The 19,785-nt window shown below is 34.7% G+C and overlaps 1 protein-coding gene across 3 annotated transcripts in view; it reads left to right on the top strand.

The window, feature by feature from the left end:
* Positions 1 to 19,785, top strand: part of map2k5 (mitogen-activated protein kinase kinase 5) — a 91,917-nt gene that overhangs the window by 2,680 nt on the left and 69,452 nt on the right. For 2 of the 3 annotated variants that reach the window (XR_008838085.1, XM_056461684.1), the window contains exons 4-8: positions 6,011 to 6,080; positions 6,466 to 6,506; positions 10,279 to 10,346; positions 13,140 to 13,191; positions 18,662 to 18,726. Coding sequence is in view for 2 of the 3 variants with exons in the window: in XM_056461684.1 (XP_056317659.1) it covers positions 6,011 to 6,080; positions 6,466 to 6,506; positions 10,279 to 10,346; positions 13,140 to 13,191; positions 18,662 to 18,726 (296 nt within the window). In the remaining variant the exon portion in view is untranslated. The remainder of the gene's footprint in view (positions 1 to 6,010; positions 6,081 to 6,465; positions 6,507 to 10,278; positions 10,347 to 13,139; positions 13,192 to 18,661; positions 18,727 to 19,785) is intronic. The other variant, XM_056461685.1, reaches the window with a different exon arrangement.

Genomic DNA, 19,785 nt, shown 5'->3' with positions numbered 1-19,785 from the left:
AATACTGTTGTCGATCAGCACCCCCTCCTGGACTAATTATTTAAATAATGCGATCTAATGGGATGTAAAACAACTGCTGCGAGGTATTTTTTCCTTGTTGTCAGACGGCATCTTGTGCTGTTTAAATGGAGCCTCATCATCGCTAAAGTTAACATTTTCTCTTTCTTTCAAACATATAACCAACTCAAACTAATGTAATTCATTAAAATGTTTGACACACATAGCCTACTGTACTGTCCCACTAACACGCTGATTGAATAAGTGTCAAAGTGAAAATAAAGTGGCATTTTGAAATGACAGAAAAACACATACCATGGTAAATACTACACGATACAAACTATCTAAATGGCTCCCCATTAGAATCAACATACAGCAGCAGCAGAGTATCAGTAACGGACTTTTATTGGTAATTTTTGGAAATTGATTGGCTTCCATACCTGCTATTTTCCTGCCAGTAATATGGCTTTCTCTTTATAATTCAGTAAGGTATTGTTTGTGTGTGTGTGCATTAAAGAGCCGTGGAGTACATTATAACAGCTGACAGGTCGGGAACACTGATGCTATATTTCAGCATCTGATCTGATGGCAGACACTAAAAACGTCTTTCTAAATGAAAGTTTTGCATCACAAAAAACACTCTGTAAGCCACTGGAAACAGTATTGATACCCAGGTGAGAAACACTGCTCTTGCTGATGACAATTCTTAACGAAAGTTCTAAGCAGCAGAAAAAGTTCTAAAGTCTTTGGTTGAACACAAATGAAGAAATATTGAAGATTGTTGGAAACTGATATAACCATTGACTTCCATAGCAATTGTTTTTCCTACTATGGAAGTCAGTGGTTACAGGTTTTCAACATTTTGCAGTGTTCTTTTGTGTTCAACAGAACAGTGGAAACAAAAATACTCAAACTGTTTTAGGAACAACTCAAAGGTGAGTAAGTGATGGTAAATTATAGAAAGAATTTTCATTTTTGGGTGAACTATCCCTTTAAGTTGCAATGCCCCCACCTACTATGTTGGAGTGTCAAGCAGATAGTTATTGGTGCTGGATTATTTACAGTTTTATCACGTCTGTTAAAACATTGTCTGTATTTATTATAATTTTTTTACACTTCACGGTTATTATCAATACCAAAAGATTACTTGTTTGTATTGCTTGCAATGTTAAACAAAGCAAAATGCTTCTGGAAGTAGGTGGTCACTGTTGCGCTCTTTTCCAGTCTGTTGTATTAGACTTTTGAACGCTGAAAGTGTTTTTGTTGGAAGGGAAAAGCTATTACAAATCTATTATTCCAGATCTATTCACCCTTGGGGAAAGCGTTCTCATTACTTTGCTGATTGGCAAGGATGACAAGTAGCTACATATTTTCAGGGTTTTTTTTCTCCCCAAGTTCTTCATCTCTTTCCGTTTTCTGGCTGCACATCTTGATGTTTCCATAGCAACGTGCATCTCTAGCTTGCACCCCCTGTTTTAAATTATACAGGTGTTAACCAAGCAAGATTAGCAAAGGGAAAACTCCCATATTAAATTCCAGTTTATTTCTTTCAATATTCATTATTTTTTGTGTCGACTCAGACAGTGGCCTCCCCATGTGACCAGGCACAAATTAAAAACATTCAAAGTAATTGTGTCTGATGTGTTTCGAGAAAAGCTAATCATAAACTTGTACCTACTTTAAACAGTCTCTGTTTTTCTTTTTAAGTAAGGGAGGGAATGTTTTTGTCTGCTCTTATTTCATATCTTGTTCATCTATCTTTTTGTTTGTTGTTTGTAACATCATCGTAAATGTGCTTTCAATACTTACTGCTCACATCGTGGACACCAAATGTAATGACTCGTAATAGTTTTTCCCCCTGTGAAGTACAGTGGAAGTTAAATGAACTATCAACTTTTATTATTTATTATTCAATACTTAAAGTTTCGCCTCATTAGAAGCACAGGCCTCCTGGGTAGAGGAATTTTTCAAAATCCACTTTCAGCTGGTGTTGTCTTTTACCCCCCATCAGCTCTCAATGACTCTGGAGTAGCCATGGGCTTCAAAAGCACGGCTTCTGCAGGAAGGGAAATCACTTACATTTGATATTTATTTATTTTTAGATGCTTTATCAATGCTGCACCTCTCAAGGCCATTGCAGTCATTAGCCAGATTAGGCCAGAAGGTGACACACTGACAATGATGTCTCGCGGGTGTCCTGCACTGCCTGAGCGTAGTTTTTTCTTCTTGTCTTGATTAATTCTGCGGTCACTGAATAGTTCGTTCTGAAACGCACATTCCGTCATTGGCGATATCTGCGAATATTTTCATTTGTTATCGCGACAATTTGCATTAATGTTCAAATACTGAGAGATTTTCATCTCATGCACATCATAAAGAATTCTTTGAGGCCATATTACTCTGACAGTGAATATTACCGTGCGTTGCAGATTGCCTCCCCGTCGCATTTTGGTTAACAGCACAACTGAGTCCACTTTTTCTGAAAATGAGTTTTTCCTCCCATGATGCCGTTTGCTCCTCTGGGGAGAGCACAAGCTGCTGAGAAGGGTGGAATTTAATATGCATGTAACATGTTCGGTGGCTCGCGCCTACATTTAACCAATCATTGTGGTCATATTTCAAGCGTGTGCCCTTTGCCTCGGTGGCTCTTGGGGTCTCTGCGGGGGCCTTTATAAATTTGCTTCAATTAATTCCATTTGAAGGGATCTGCTGTTATGTAGACTTAATAGGAATTAAGAGATGACTTCTTGCTTTACAGGTGCGTAAGCTAATTCGCCAGGCTCTCTAGTGGAATCCGACCTTCAAACTGTCTTGACAGCATGTTTTTTTTTTTGCTCCTGCAGTTTGAGGGCTCTGAGATGTTTTGGGTCCCTGGTGAACCTCTTCTTAGCATCAGCCTTTACAGGATGTTAGTTCAAAGTTAAAGACTGACCCATAGCCTCCCTCTCTCTTTCTCTCTTGCACACACACTGATCTCCCAGGCTGGGCCAGCTAATTACGGAGCGCTTTACTCAGGGTGTGTTAATGATCGGGGTCCAACAGAGCGGAGGTCCGACTCCTCTGTTCCCTCCAGCGCTCAAGCTGCCTTCCTGTGATCAAACTGCCTTTAGTTATTGTCCAACAAAGGGAGGTTTCTTTTAATACACCGTTACAGATTAGTTAGGTAATTGCAGCCCTAATCGATAAAGCAGCCGAGTGGAAAATTAAAGGTGTGTGTTTTGGTGGAGCTACATGGTTTCAGCGCCTGCAGGCAGTGCAGAGAGGTGACAGTGATAAATAGGGTATTTAATAACAGCTGCTCTAACACTGCTTCCTCTGCATGTCCTCGTATTCATCACGCATTCACACGCAGCAGAGGGACGCCACTGTACCGCCGGCCCCTCGCTTAGGCTTCGCTTTTGACCTTTGTCTTGTTCTACCTTTGTCTCTCTTTCTCCCTGTCTCTGTGCTTCTCTCAGACACTGACACTCTCCCCTCCTCTCTTGTCCATCTGGATCTGTGGTTTTTAATGGCTGTATTGTGTGTGATGGGGGCTCTGTGTTTGGGCACAAAGGTCTCGTGCTGGACTGAGAGGAGAGGACGAGCGACCAGATGGTTCTGTTAAACGAAACATCAATTGAATGTGCTTTTGGCAGGAGACACAAATCTGTGCCGCGGTTGAAAGAGAAGGGTTCTTTTGAAGTACAATCGGAAGTGCTAGGTGACGTTTCAACTTAAGCAAATATTGAATGTTTAGAAATGAGTCAAATATACACTACCTGTCAAAAGTTTGGGGTCCGTTTTTTTTTTTTTTAAAGAAAATTATTCTGTTTATCAAGGCAGCATTTATTGAATGAAAAAAAAATATTGTTAAATATTGATACAAATGTTAAATAATTGCTTTCTCATTGTATGTACTTTTAAATAAAATAATTACTCCTGTCAATATTGCTTTTATCACTAATACCATTAATAATATTATTAATAATAACAATAATAATATTTCTGAAGGATCATGCGACTCTGAAGAATGGATCAATGAAACATTACCCTAAGCTGCCTAGTTAACCTAATTAACCTAGTTAAGCCTTTAAATGTCACTTTAAGCTGTATAGAAGTGTCTTGAAAAATATCTAGTCAAATATTATTTACTGTCATCATGGCAAAGATAAAATAAATCAGTTATTAGAAATAAGTTATTAAAGCTATTATGTTTAGAAATATGTTGAAAAAAATCCTCTCTCCGTTAAACAGAAATTGGGGAAAAAAATAAACAGGTGCTAATAATTCTGACTTTATCAGTCTACACCAGGGGTGATCAACCTTGTTCCTGGAGATTTCAGTTGCAACCCATATCAAACACACCTGCCTGTAATTATCAAGTGCTGTTCAGGTCCTAATTAATTGCTTCAGGTGTGTTTGATTAGGGTTGGAGCTGAACTTTGCAGGAAAGTCGATCCCCAGGAACAGGGTTGTGCACCACTTGTCTACACTGAAAAAATTGTTTAATTAACAATTTATGTGGGTTGAGTTTAAACAAATTAAATCTAGCAATGTTCAACTTGATTTGTTTGTTTAAATTCAGCCCAAATAAATTGTTTACAACCACTTAACAAAAAAAGTTTAGTAAATCCAAGGAATCATCTTTGGGTCATTTTGTTCAGTGTATATGCAAAATATCACATAACTTTTATGTAAGTCATTGTACATTGTGTCAGTTTTTGTAGTTTTAAAAAAGAGTGCTGTACTTCATAAACTGCTTAATATTGAAATATTGGTCGTGTGTGTGTGTGTGTAAGTAAAATGCTAAAGTTCATTCATTCATTTTATTTTCGGCTTAGTCCCTTTTATTCATCAGGGGTCGCCACAGCCATATGAACCACCAACTTAACTAGCATATGTTTTACACAGCAGATGCCCTTCTAGCCACAACCCAACCCATACACGCTCATTTACACAGGAACACTACATCCAATTTAGTTTATTCAGTTCACCTATAGCGTATGTCTTTGGACTGTGGGGGAAACCGGAGCACCCGGAAGAAACCCACGTGAACACGGGGAGGACATACAAACTCCACACAGAAATGCCAACTGACCCAGCCGGGGCTCGAACCAGTGACCTGTAAGGTGATCGTGGTACCCACTGCGCCACCGTTATGCACTAAAATGCTAAAGTAATTAATGTAATTTAACATTATTTACATGTATATAGATATAAAAATATAAACATCACTTATAACAGATGAAACAGATAAAATCATATGCAAGTCAATAAATAGAGTAAATGTATTAACTTTACAAACATTTCACAATTTTTACAAACATTTCTGTGAAAACGAAGTAATTTATATTTGTGTTTATTATTCAGTCTTGTTTGCTGAAATCTAAAATACAGTTTCTATATTAATGCCAAATATTAATTAAAGAACAAATACTGATAATTTCACAAATACTTGTTTAAATTCCTGTGAAATATATAATTTAGCCTTGTTGGGTGAAGACTGAAGTTCAACTGCTTTATTTTTGGCACAGATTAATTAAAGAAAAGTAATGATAATTAAAGCCAAAAGCTTGCCTTGACATTAATAATGGTGTTAGTGATATAATAAAAGCTTTATAAATGCCAGACTCCATTTCAGCCTGTTATGCGGTGTAATTAATTAATAGGCAGCCGTTACTGGCAGATTGCTTTTACGTCAGGCTGAAATGAGAAAGCTCAGTGATTGGACTGCGCCTGGCAGCCATTACAACGGATGAATTGATACCGAGGGTGACTGGTGTTTCAGAAAGATTACCTGAGCAGGGTGCCTGATTCATTTAACATCTTTTCTTTTCTTCCCAACACTCAGAAACTCAGACTCAGAAAGAAAGCGGATGTAGTGGTTTTTTTGTCATAAGATTGCTTTTATGTACTCCATGGGACTTTTTTCTCAAAGACTTTCACAGAGTGTAATATTGATTCTGTGTGCAATATACTGAAAAAAAAGAACCAGACTGTTTTTAAGAGTTTTATTCTTCTTTATTCTCTGCAGTACTGCAATACAGTGATGGAGCAACGCTTCAATGGTCTGTTACCTGAGCCTTTACAGATATTTCCACGAGGTGTGTATAGTGTGTGTTGTTGTGTTTGTCCAAATTACAGTTTACCACCGCAACAGTAAATGTGCCAGAGGCCCACCCAGAGCCTAGATCACAGTTTAATACTCAGTTTAATACCTCATACTCAGCAATGCCCTGCTCACATGTGTTTGTGGGTGAGCAAATCCCACTTTACTTCATGCTGAGTGGCTTCTGTGAGAGCGATACATTTTAGATTGGTGATGTAAATTCCTCCTGAATACATACACATATTGTTTTACATCTCAATATGTCCGTCTTGTTGTGTTGCAGGTAAATTCATGCAATCATTTTAAACATTAAAATATTCTGCTCGTGTTCTTTTTCTCTGGCCTCATGTGATCTACAATCTAGTCAATTTTCTTTTCAGCCGGTAAGACCCCAGGGATCCGCAACATTCATGGCCTGAAGGTATGTTTCTCAATGATTGTTTCAGCAGAGTTGGGTATGGATCGGTTATGCTGTGTACCACTTATTGAAATGTCAATTGAAGTCAAGACTGTCTCTTTTTCTGTCTGTCCCTCATTTTTCTTCTCTCCCATCGCTCTTTGTTGTATTTTTTTATTTACTCAAGTATATTTTGCTTTTGATGTGATAGGAAGCTCTTTTTTTGTTAAAATACAAATATACACCATAAAAATGCAATTCATATTTTGCAGTCTCTAACAATATAGATGCAGTTTTCTTGTGAGAGAAATTAAAAATCCCACCAATGGAATTCCTACAGTTGTTTAGTTTTTCTTAGTAAATAATCTCTGTCCAGGCATGCATTGTAGAAATGTATTTGCTTACTGTTAGAAGATTGTTGTTGTTGTTTTTGTTTGCAAACTTAATTTAAGCTTTTGTTGTTGATTTGTTATTATTTTAAATTATTTGACTGCCTTTCTTTATTGTCCGCAAGTGGAAATTTATCTTTGGCTTTACCACATAATTACATCAACATTCACATTCACATTACATATACCACACAAAAAACCCAAACAAGTAACACAAATACTTTCAATGTCATCACACATTAAAAACACAATTAACCCTATTCATACTTAAAACTCAGTATTTAAAATTCAAATGACAGTTGGCACAAAGGACATTTGTTACACATTTTTCTTTACATGAGGTTGCCTAAAACGTCGTCTTAATGGCAAAGCTGAAATTTTGTATTTAAGGGATGGGAATAATCTTCAATAGTGACATGTGCTTTTTGTTTAATTCTCCTTATATGAATTTTTTGAAGTTGTCTTTGAAATTTTATGAAATTGCAAGGGCAATTTTTACTACTCAACACAGTTTTTTGCTTTTCTTTAACTGGTAATAGTCCAAACCAAATTGTTATATACCACTCTACATACTGAAAGGTTATGTAGGACGGGCCAACAAAGACTTTTTTTAAAATTGCATTTTAGAAGCCCTATATAGAATCTATTTTAACATTTTCATTGATTTGTTGGTTTGCTACTAAAACAGAAGATCTCGCTGTCTAAGGTTTTAAATACCTGCAGCAAAGTATTAAGGGTAAAGTGCTGGGGTTATCCTACTTGTATGAAAGCCAGGTGTTAAAGAAAGCCCAATAGATTACATCTGATATATCCCATCCTCTTTTTGATTAATTTCAAATACTTCCCTCAGGATCTCGGTATAGGGTCCCTTTGGCAAAGACCAACAGATTTAAATTTTCATTTGTTCCTCGTGCGATTGTTATGCTGAATTTTAATGGGAAGAGGTAGTTGCTGTCTCTTAGTACTATTAATGTTGTTTAATGTTTGTAAAGTGTGTACAATGATATATGTGCTGTAAATCTGTTACGCTGCCGAACAAATCGCCCCAATATAGGACAATAAAGTTTACAGTAACAGTAACATACCATCCCCAATATTTGTTGTGTTGTGGTGTCAAGTGCTCATCTTTTTACATTTTGTGGCCAATCATAGTTAGACCTGTCACTGTAATCAGTATATCAACTTATCGCACAACACATGGACATGACCTCAATTGTTTTTGGTGGTGCAATATATATTGCCCATACATAAAAACCAATTCTAACAACATTTAGCTGATTGTGTAACATTTCCATGTCTATTGGAGGTGTCAGTGTCACAGTATGGTTAAAAAAACACTATAGTATTTACTATAAATTACTATAGTTTATTTTCATGTAGGTATCTGACAACTGGAAATACCTGTAGATCTGGTAGCAGATATCACTTTTTTTTTATTAACATTTATTATTAATTATTTGTTTTGGTTATATTTTTTACATTCTGATTCCAATCCCTAATTATTCATTCATTCATTTTCTTTTCGGCTTATTCCCTTTATTAATCCGGGGCACCACAGCGGAATGAACCAACCAATGAATCATTTATCGCAATATCATTTGGAGCAATATATCGTACAACAAAAAATAGATATCGTTACAGGCCTAATCATAGTTAACTTAATATGTTAAATAACCTGTTAAACTGTATGTCCAGCTAATAAAAGAATCGTCTCAGATGTGACGCAAAGCATCGCCCACGGATCTTTGGCTAAACGTCTGATGAATATGGCATACGTTTTTGGAAACACTTTAGTAGTTCCTCAGTCGCCCTCTGATTGGATTAAATATACAGGATTTTTGTGAGTTAAGTGTACAGCAACCTTTATCATCCCGCCTGGAAACAAGTCTTAGTGGATAAAAGCTGTGATGTATATATTGATGACAGTGCTCATTAATAAATGCATCACTTTCTGAGACGTGTGATGATGAGCATGGATCAGTTTGACCTAAATTGACTTTTTCTCCAATGGCAATAAAAACCTGCAAATATTCTGTCATTTTGGTCATAAAGATAAGAGAATGACATTGTTTAGAAGAGAGTTTATTAATTGGTGGATCCTTCCAGATACAACAGAATCTTGCTTTTATAGAACCAAAAAAAACCTTTCACTCAGTCATCTGTCATCTCATCATGTAGAAATGCATCACCCAAATAATGAAGAAATCTCAGAATCAAAGATTTCCTGTATGTCTTGCTGACAGATCATTTATAATATTGATGCGTCATTGTGGTAAACTTTTAAAGACTTTCATGAGTGAATAGGGCATGGTTGAGTGCGGGCTGTTATTCTGAGGACAATTCCTAAAACATGATGCGGTACAAAACCAAATGTGATTAGCTGGTTGGTTTACCTGTCAATTATATAATATAGTGGCCGATCCTTGACCATTCAAAGCAACCAGAGCTCCCAGACCTTCAGCTATCAGTCTGGCTATGCGAGATTAATAAAAGAATGGCTAATGAGAATTTGGCAAACAAGAAATGTGTTGTTTTTGACCGATTTATTAGCTGTATTTAATTGTATTTTCTAATGATTCTTATTATTATTTACAAATGTATCAGTAACCAAAATAGTTTATAGGTGTTATGTATCTTTGTAAGGCACAATTGAAAGTGGTAAATGTACATCACATTTCAGAATTTTGGGGTTTGAAGATTTTAGGTTTTGATTTAGGAGAAATATCTTATGCTTGCTAATACTAAAGTATCTTCTAAATTAGCTGTATTTTAATAAGCTGTAATTATTTTGTTATAATGGAGAACATTATCCATGTTTTCTGTCACTTTTGATGCTTTTAATGTATCATTGTGAGAAAATATTATACATTTCCAGTAACAAAAAAGCATTTACTAACTCCAAACTTTTGAATTGTGTGTAGTTTTAATTTCAGCTCTATTGGCTTGAAAAGGGTATAAAAAAACGCAGATAAACTGACTTAAATGAGGTCTTCATAGACACTAATTAAGATGAGAATCACTGCTTTACTGCTTCACACTATTTGACCTTCAGACCTCAATTAATCTGCTTATTTATACAGGGACTCTCTTTGAGCCCATTTCCTTCATTCTCCCACTGCGATCCATTAGTGCGGCTCTGACAGTAAGCAGCTTCATGAATCCTCTTTAATGACAAATAAAGGACGTGATGTTGATTCATCCATTTTTTTTTTCTTCACCCAAGGATGTTCCCAGAGTTATATTTAATTTTGCCTGATAGATGAAGTGACCCCTTTCCTCAAGCCTCTATCTCTAGATCTCACTATCTCCCCCACAAAAGCCAATTAACCTTGCGGCCAAACCAGGCAGTTTGCTGTTGAATCACAGGTTAATTAGCACAGGTTGTGATTGTCTTTGTTTGCCCGCAGGTGAACACACGGCCCGAATCCTCGAGTGGCAGGAGCTCCTCTGCAGCTGATTCCCGCTCCAGTGATAGGTGAGTGATCCCACATCACATCTGCACTCATTGAGAGGAGGAAACAGAGGGAAAAGGCTTCATACCAGTGTTTGTTTTTATTTATTAAAACTGAAAGGTGACGCTTGCGTTTCAAGTGCATACATTAATGATTTTGAAGGAGTGTTTTGTAATGTAGTTAATGATGGATATTAACAGGATACAGAGTGGATAAACCAACATACTTTACCAGTCAAAAGTTTGGTCAGTTGTTGTTGTTTTTTTTTTTTTAAAGAAAATTATCCTGTTCATCAACACTATAGACAGTAATAAATCACATTTATTAAATATAAAAAAAAATGTTAAATTGTTAAATATTTATTAAAATTGTCAATAACTGCTTTCTTATTGTATGTAGTTTCAAATGAAATTATTACTCCAGTCATTCTTGCTTTTATTACTATTAATAATAATAATAATATTAATAATAATATTAATAATTAATATTAGAGTGATTTCTGAAGGATCATGTGACGCTAAAGACTGGAGTAATGAAGCTGAATGTTCATCTTTAAAATCACTTGAATAAATTATTACATTTAATTAACATGATAACTACTCTTGAATAGTTATTATACAGTGCAATAACATTTCACAATTTTCAATTTGTACTGTATTTTGGTTAAATAAATGCAGCCTTGGTTTCTCATAAGTTTTTTTTTTAATTAATTAGTATTTTATTTAACATCGATGCTTCAAAATTGAACAAGAGAGATAGGAAGGACTTTTTTACGGTATTTTTTTTTTTCTTTGATTATGCTTTGTGATTACTAAAATGAATTTAAACCATTGAAAGGGAAATTTTATTTTATTTTTTTTCCCATTTTTTTAACCAAAGAAAATTAAACACTGAAAAAGTGAATGCATTAAACTTAAAAAAATTAATTAAATAAAAATTAAAAGGAAATTGGGTGAAATGTTTGAATTTTTTTTTTTTTTTAGGAATATAATTTTTTAAATATTTTACATTCAATTCATATTATTTATTTCTTGATCACCAATTAAGCATAAAAGCATAATTTCAGAAGGATCATTTAACGCTTAAGATCAATAAATAATGTAATAATTAGGGATGCACCGATATGGAGTTTTTGGCCGATATCGATAACCGATAACTCTAAAGATTTGGAGGCCTATAGCCGATATACTACAGCTGAAAAATATAAATATATCAAAATGTTATATTGTTCTACAGTGAACAACTGATTTTATTTAAAAAACTTCATAAAAGTTTGAACTGGTCTTATAAACTAAATAGCTTATGCTCAAAGCAAAAAAGCAATAATTTCAAAATTGCAAGGTGATTATATAGACCTATATTCACAATTTCAGATAAATTAGCATGACAAAAACAAATTTTTTCCTTTTCTTCGCACACTGTAGCAAACTAACATGCAACTTGACTGTAAAAAATAATTTAGTTAAAAAACAAAATGGGATTTAATTAACAAGCAAGTTAAGCAGATATGTTTTAAATAAAGTGAAAATGAAACCAGCTCAAAATGTTCTTGAATAAAACGTGTTACAGTAATGTACATATGTAACAATATGTAATGTCCAAAAAAGCGTTTTGAGAGGTGTTTTGACAGTTCAGAACCACCGTACAAGCGAAAAGCTGAATACAGATAGTACTACTTTAGAAAATGCAGCATAAATTCCTCATATTTGGCGTTTTAGATTCTTCTGAACACATGTTGGTGCTGCTTGTCAATCAGAGAACGCTTCTATGTTCGTTCTTGCTGTCAATTGCGGAAAAAAATGATCGTTGAAAGGTTTATGATAAACCGCTGAGAGTTTCAAACTTTAACTGCAGCCGCTGTGTAACACGTCACGCGTGTGAACACGAAGCGGAATGACATTTGTCCTCAAGTCAGATTTTGATACAACACTGAGCACAGATGACTATATGACAAACACTGTGCATAATATAAAGACAGAATGTGGTGGTGAGTTGAGAATCTCTATGCTGGATTCTGTGACTGGCGCACCTCTTCCCCTGCTACTGTGAAGGCTGTCAGATCAGATATATGTGTGTGTGCGTGTGCGTGTGCGTGTGCGTGTGCGTGTGTGTGTGTGTGTGTGTGTGTGTGTGTGTGTGTGTGCGTGTGCATGTGCGCACGGTAATAGCCCTCATGTGCGCTCGTTATAATCAATATGAATATGCCGATCTAACTGAATACAATCTTACACCAACAACACATGGTAGACAACGCGTTGATAAGAACAAATAATCATATTAGATTACAAACAACCCAGCTGGTTGTTTAGTACATGTGCATCGCTGCTATTATGTTTACACGAGACATTAAAAGAGTAATTTATATTTGCAGGAGAACAAAATATTAATCAACATGCTCTCGTTTTAACAGTTACATTTGAAATGACATGAAAAGACTGTTGAAGCTAAAACAAAAGCTATGTTGATTGAATTTATTATAAGGGTCTCAATAATGTACATTTCATTAATAAGAGAACTTTAACATGAGATTAAAGCTTTTAATTAGATTTGGTCTGAGAGAATGAACCCCTCCGGCACAGGACAAAGACCTGCAATTTGAAGGCCAGCCTGTGTGTTTGTTTGTTTGTTTGTGCGTGCGTGCATGCGTGCATGCGTGTGTGTCTGTGGCAGTAGAACAGATCATATCAAATAAATGACTCTCATCTTACATTTCTGATGTGAAGTAACTGCTGTGTCTAAACTGTTTACTCCCCATGTCAAATTCTGGCAGAGCATTACTGAGGTGTCTTAAAATGTTTTTTGTTTTTGTATTTCAGCAGTTTAAAGAAGTCTTCAGCTGAACTTAAGAAGATCTTGACAAATGGACAGGTATAGTAGCCTCAAAAACACCCATACACACTTTCACTTCTAAATGCATTTTGATACATATTGTTACATTAGTCTTACAATTTAAGGCCATAAAAGTCTTATTTTACACCTGAAAGGTCATACATTGTACTTCAACATAGACGTGTAAAAATGTGAGCAAATTAAAATCTATTTATCCAATTAGCAATGTATTATCTTTATTATTCTTTCTTGTGGATTGTGCAGTCTTATGAGTGTATCAAATGTAATGATATCATTGTTGTGTATAAGTATTGTTTGAGCAATATGTGACATTGAGTTTCCACTCATGCTTTTATTGCATGTTGTAAGCAGTTATGTGACCCCATACGTTTGCCATATGTTTTTTTTTCCTCCATTTTTTTTCCTCCATTTTTGTGTCCTATAGACCATTTCAATGTGGTAATGTCATTGGCCCATTAAACATTTCATGCTTGTTATCATACTATTTCATAACTGTAACAAGAGTCAATTCAATCCTATTTTCATGTTAAAACGGCTATCATAACATTATTTATCAATACCTGCACCTTTTTGGACTTTCGGAAACTATGGAAATTAAAAATGTAAAACAGAAAATACATTAGGACCATTGGTATTGTTTACGTTCCTCACATTGGTCTATGCGTTATATGACCACAGGATCATAAGAATGTTGTATATCAGAATGATCGCCAGTGTGATATTTTATTAGCAGTATAATAAACAACAGTTACTGTAACTGTTAGTTATACAGTTGAAGTCAGAATTATTAGCCCCCCATTTGAATATTTGTTTTTAATTTATTCCCAAATGATGTTTAACAGAGAAAGTCTTATTTGTTTTATTTTGGCTAGAATAAAAGCAGTTTTTAATTTTTTAAAACCCATTTTAATGTCAAAATTATTAGCCCCTTTAAGCTATATTTTTTTCGACTGTCTTCAGAACAAACCATCATTGTACAATAACTTGCCTAATTATCCTAACCTGCCTAGTTAACCTAATTAACCTAGTTAAACATTTAAATGTCACTTTAAGCTGTATAAAAGTGTCTTGAAAAATATCTAGTCAAATATTATTTACTGTCATCATGGCAAAGATAAAATAAATCAGTTATTAGAAATGAGTTATTAAAACGATTATGTTTAGAAATGTGTTAAAAATATTCTCTTCATAAACAGAAATTGAAGAAAAAAATAAACAGGGGGGCTAATAATTCTGACTTCAACTGTACATATTTTTCATATTTATCAGTCCCAGTCAACGGTGTTTCTCAAAACATATAGCATTATTTACATGAAGTATTGCGTTTTGCTTTGAAAATACAAAAAAAATTGTAAATGTTTATTTTTTATCTTAAGAACCATTAGACTTGCAAAGTCCTGGAGAGACTGATTTATTTTATCCAAGCATAATAAAATAAAATAAAATAAAAAAATCAAACCACAATAGAAGGAAACTTCCAAGAAACACACAGTGGTGATTTAATGTGAATGAATCGGTTTCATTAAATATTCAGTCATCTATTCATAAAGGGAGCCACTTGCTTCATTCCTTTTTCCATTTGATCAAATCAGTTGAACAAATGATACACTCAACCCCCTTTTTAAGACAGGGTTGGTTGTAGTTGGATATTTAAAGTACCTTTTATTAACTAAAGTGGAAACTAAATCACCCTTAAATTTAACTATTACGTTAAAAAACGCTCACCCAGTATTATTTGTGCAAATGCAGTGTACATATCTTTATGCCACTTTGTATACCACTTTTGGATTTTAGCTGAAAGTAATTTCATTTGATTAGGTATTGCTATTCTAATTAAATTACTAATTGTAATCTTAGATTTAGATGTAAAAAGTTATGTGTATGTCTAATTAGACTATATAAATAACTACACATTTAAAATGGCCCCCTAAAAAATCTATGGCAAAAATTAGTTAATGTCATGATGCAGAAAAAATGCAGAAAAAAACACATTCAGCAAAATGTCATGTAAATATTATCATTGTTCTTATTCTCATTCTACTTATTATTATCAACAAATTATTGAGGTGCTATTTGTTTTGTCAATGCTTCATACCCCTAGAGTATATTAATTTGTTTCTTTAGGTATTAAAAAGTCTTACATTTGACTTGAAACTGATACATGCAGGAACCCTGAACACACACACACACACACACACATATATAGTATAATGCACAGAATTCCCAGTTCAATCGAATCTGATTATCTTGTTAGTAATTGTGTTACCACTCAACCGGCGATGCTCGATAGCACTCATCCCATTTAATTTGTCACTGTAGAGTCTGTTGTGAATGTGCGAACGCATCTATTGATTGCTCCTAAACGGGCTGCTCACTGACCCTTTCGGTATGGTATGGTTGAGGTCTTTATCTTGAGTGATCAGAGCTGTGTCTGTGTGTCCTTTGGCTGTCACCTTTCCTCCCCCCACTACAAGCCCACACCAGGCAGGTCTGTCAACTAAAGTGTGTCAGATAGACAATTAAGACACATCCCCTGTGACACCTGTAACATGCACAGTTAATGGAGCGCTAGCATGCACAGAGTGCGCTTCAGACTAATCGAGTGTCCTGCCTTGGTTGAGGCAGAGAGTTGTCTTCACAAGAGGAGACACTTTTGCAACTGTAATGCTCACAAGTAAAAACAGGCACAGAAATTACATACAGTTGAATACAGAATTATTAGCCCCTCTTTGATTTTTCTTTTTTAAATATTTCCCAAACTTCTGGAGAAAGTCTTATTTGTTTTATTTCGGCTAGGATAAAAGCAGTTATTAATTTTTAAAAACCATTTCAAGGTCAAAATTATTAGCCGCTTTAAGCTATATATTTTTTACCGAAAGTCTACAGTGGTTCTCAAAGTGGGGGTCGGGACCCCCTGAGGGATCGAGGGTCAACGAAGGGTGGGTCGCCTACTGATTTCCAAAAATCTATTTTTATGAAACCATAAGAATTACCATGTTTTATCCATAACCTACTGAAAAGAAAAAAATAGTCGTTTATAGTTACTATATAGTACTGTATATAGTTACTATAGTAGCTTATAGTTACTAGTTCTATTAGATTGCGACCCCTGGGGTAATTACATTATATTAAAGACGCAGCAATAGCGTCAGATGCAGCAAATTGATTTTGTAACACCAGGTTAAACTTTCTGGCACACTTACAGCACTGACATTTAAAAAAATTCAACTAAGAATAGACTCGGGTCTATTGGTGTGTGTGTGTGCCATTGCATGCAAGGTTTCTGTATTTATAACCACCTCAGAAGATATTGGGGGTCGCGAGTCACTGGCATTGTTATTTTGGGGGTCGCGGGCTGTAAAGTTTGGGAACCCCTGGTCTACAGAACAAACCATCGTTATACAATATCTTGCCTAGTTACCCTAACCTGCCTAGTTAACCTAATTAACCTAATTAAGCCTTTAAATGTCACTAAGTTGAACACTAGTGTATTGTAAAATTTCTAGTCAAATATTATTTACTGTCATCATGGCAAAGATAAAATAAACCAGTTATAAGAAATGAGTTATTAAAACTATTATGTTTAGAAATTTGTTGAACTTTTTTCTCTCCGTTAAACAGAAATTGGGGAAAAAAATAAACAGGGCATAATAATTAAGGGGGGCTAATATTTCTGACTTCAACTGTATATAATATATAATAATAGCCATAGCTATTCAATAACAATGGCTTCAATATAAGCAAATTACAAATAAAAACACAAGTAAAAAAAAAAAATCAGATTCAAATCATTTTACTATGATTTTCATTCATAATGGTCACGCTTTACAAGTAGATCCTATTAGTTACTATTAGATAAAATCAAATCTTGTTCTGCATTTATAAAGAAAAATCCCAGTTACTAATGTGTTATTAACAGCCAAAGTTAAACTTGATAACATTATTTAATGCACTGAGTTAGCATGAACTAACAGTGAACAATTGTATTTTCATTAACTAATGTTAACTATGATGAATAAATACCGTAATAAATGTATTGTTCGATGTTTGTTATTGTTGATATAATGACTAATGGACCCTTGTTGTAAAGTGTTACAATAGGAAATAGTAACAATAATACCAGCTTTTTAATCATTATTGTTAATGACTAATTATGACAATAACAGTGGTGTTGTTGTTAATATTATTAAATTATTAAGTATTATTACAATAATATTACAGTAAGTATTTGTAATGCTATTTTTTATTTTATTAATCTAAACACGTTGGATCAGCTATGGTTGTGTAAAATCGAGCTCTAAGCAAAGTTTGCCTTGTCTTGCCTATTTGTATTAATATTATTAACCATAAATTAATTATTATTTATATTAATTTTGCATTGTAATGATCATGATTAAAGATCTCTGCTCTTATAATTTATAAAAACAGTGGCCACAACTTAAACAACATATTTGTATTTTGCAGCTATTATCATTATCAATAACTACCTCATTAATAAAAATCAATAACACTAATTAATTATCAGTAATAGCACTTAATATTTCTTGTTTTTTCAAAAAGCCAGAATTCTTCACATCAGAAATGTTATAATATCTTTTTATAGATTAGTGTTAAATTAACTTGTGACTTGTATATGGCTCTGATTCAACATATGGCTCTGATTCAGAGGTGTGCTGAATTGTTCCGAGCCATGGCAGTGATCGAGTTAATTTGTTGGCTTGATGTGTCTGTATAAAGCTGATTCTGAAAATAGACCTCACTGGCTGGAATTAGCAACTGCTTTTCCAGCTCAGGTCAGAAGATTACCAGACTGCTCTTCTGCAGCGTTTTCTGCTTCGTCAGCCTCAGGGAGACTCAGGCCATGTGCAACCTTTTATGGTTTTCTTAATTTGAAGCATTTGTTGCAACCCGGCATTGACAAGTTTTAAACACAGAGGTCTGATAGTTTTCCCAAAAATCAAAAATTCTGTCAACTCATTCTGAAAACTCATACAAATTATTATTAAACTTACAATCATTTGTCCTTTTATCAATGAGACAGCTAACATTTGTATTGTTTTTTTTTTCTGCATCAGATCTTCAGATGAACTTACAGTGAGATATTTAATTTTAATTAATCTCATTTATTTTTATTCATTGGTTTAACTGTTACAGTTATACCAACCCCATTTTGAAATGATTATGTATTTAACTTATTTTCTGTCATCATCTTTTTCATTCATTCAGCTAATTCATCATCTCAGTTAAGCGTATTTTATCGTTTTACACATTTATGGAGCTAAAGAAATAAAACCTATACAGCCAGTCTCATGAAGACATGCTTATATAATTGATGCATACGCATTACTGCACAAAGGAGTGCACACAGAGTTTCACACAGTTTTAAAGATCCTTTATGCTATTTAGATCAAGTAAGAACTAAGAGTCCTACTTTCCATAGATATGTAGAGAAAAAAAAATCTCAGACTTTCTCCCCCCCTCTGTTTAGATAAATGAACATGACCTCCAGTACCAGGAACAGCTTGGCCATGGAAATGGTGGAACAGTTTACAAGTGAGTGCTCATGTTTTTCTTACCTTGAGATTTAATTAGACCAATTGTGGTCAGCCTCTTCACAGGACTTCTTTACCTTTTAGTACAGTCTATAGGATTTAACCAGTGGAGGAGAAAAAAATGATGGACATGTAACTGAAAAGCAAACCGTTTTGTGGTCCGCACTCACGTTCTAATTAATTTTATATTGGTCTCGCATGTGCTCATGTTTTCAGACATCCTTCAACACCCTCTCAACATTATCATTCATTAAATGTCTTGATATATCGGCGTAAAAGACAGCATTTAGTTGGAGCTTAAGTGACTCTTTGTGACCCTCCTACAGCTCCGTTCTATGTCCACATTATAAACCTCGACCTAAAAGATGCAGTTTGTAGGACAAGACACAAGGTCATCAACATCTTGCACACACAAATCATGTCATTAATTTGGATGCCAGTGACTGTTGACAAAGCTCGTGCTTTTAAGGGTTACGCGGATGCTCATCATATGTTTCTTTTACTGGAGAATCACCTCTGGGTTGCTGGAAATTGTTCAGCCATTTAAAAAAAAAAGCCAATAGTGCAACCCAAACAAGAACACAGTCTGACGAGCTCAGCACTAAATGTGTTTGCCTAGAAATATTTTTCCTCCCTCAAACAAAAGAAACTGCTGAATTTTGCATTCATCTCCTATTTCCAACCATTTGTTTTTTGCTCTTTGAAAATAATAAGTTCTGAATGCAGTCAGTCTTTTAAGATGCATTAAAAGTCATTTTAAACATTAATGTGATAGCAAAAAGGGTGTATAATTAATTCCACAAAACCAGGAATGTTTGTTTTTATTTTAGTTTTCTGTTCACTGCATATTTATGATCTTCAGAGAAGGGTAACATTCGGTGTTATTGTGTTTCATGTTCAGACTGACAGCTGCAGTGCAGCACAGGTAGTGGCAGGTGAAATGTAATGTAATATAATCTGTGATGTGGCTCGTAGGAAAATTTAGGCCAGTCTCCCATCCATCTTCACAACTGTCCTCGATCACCTCTACCGTGCACACACACACACACATACACTCTCC

Source organism: Danio aesculapii, chromosome 7, assembly GCF_903798145.1.
Source record: "Danio aesculapii chromosome 7, fDanAes4.1, whole genome shotgun sequence".
Taxonomy (NCBI): Eukaryota; Metazoa; Chordata; class Actinopteri; order Cypriniformes; family Danionidae; genus Danio; species Danio aesculapii.
Note: the sequence above shows the minus strand (reverse complement) of the source record. Positions and strands in the feature narration are given on the sequence as shown.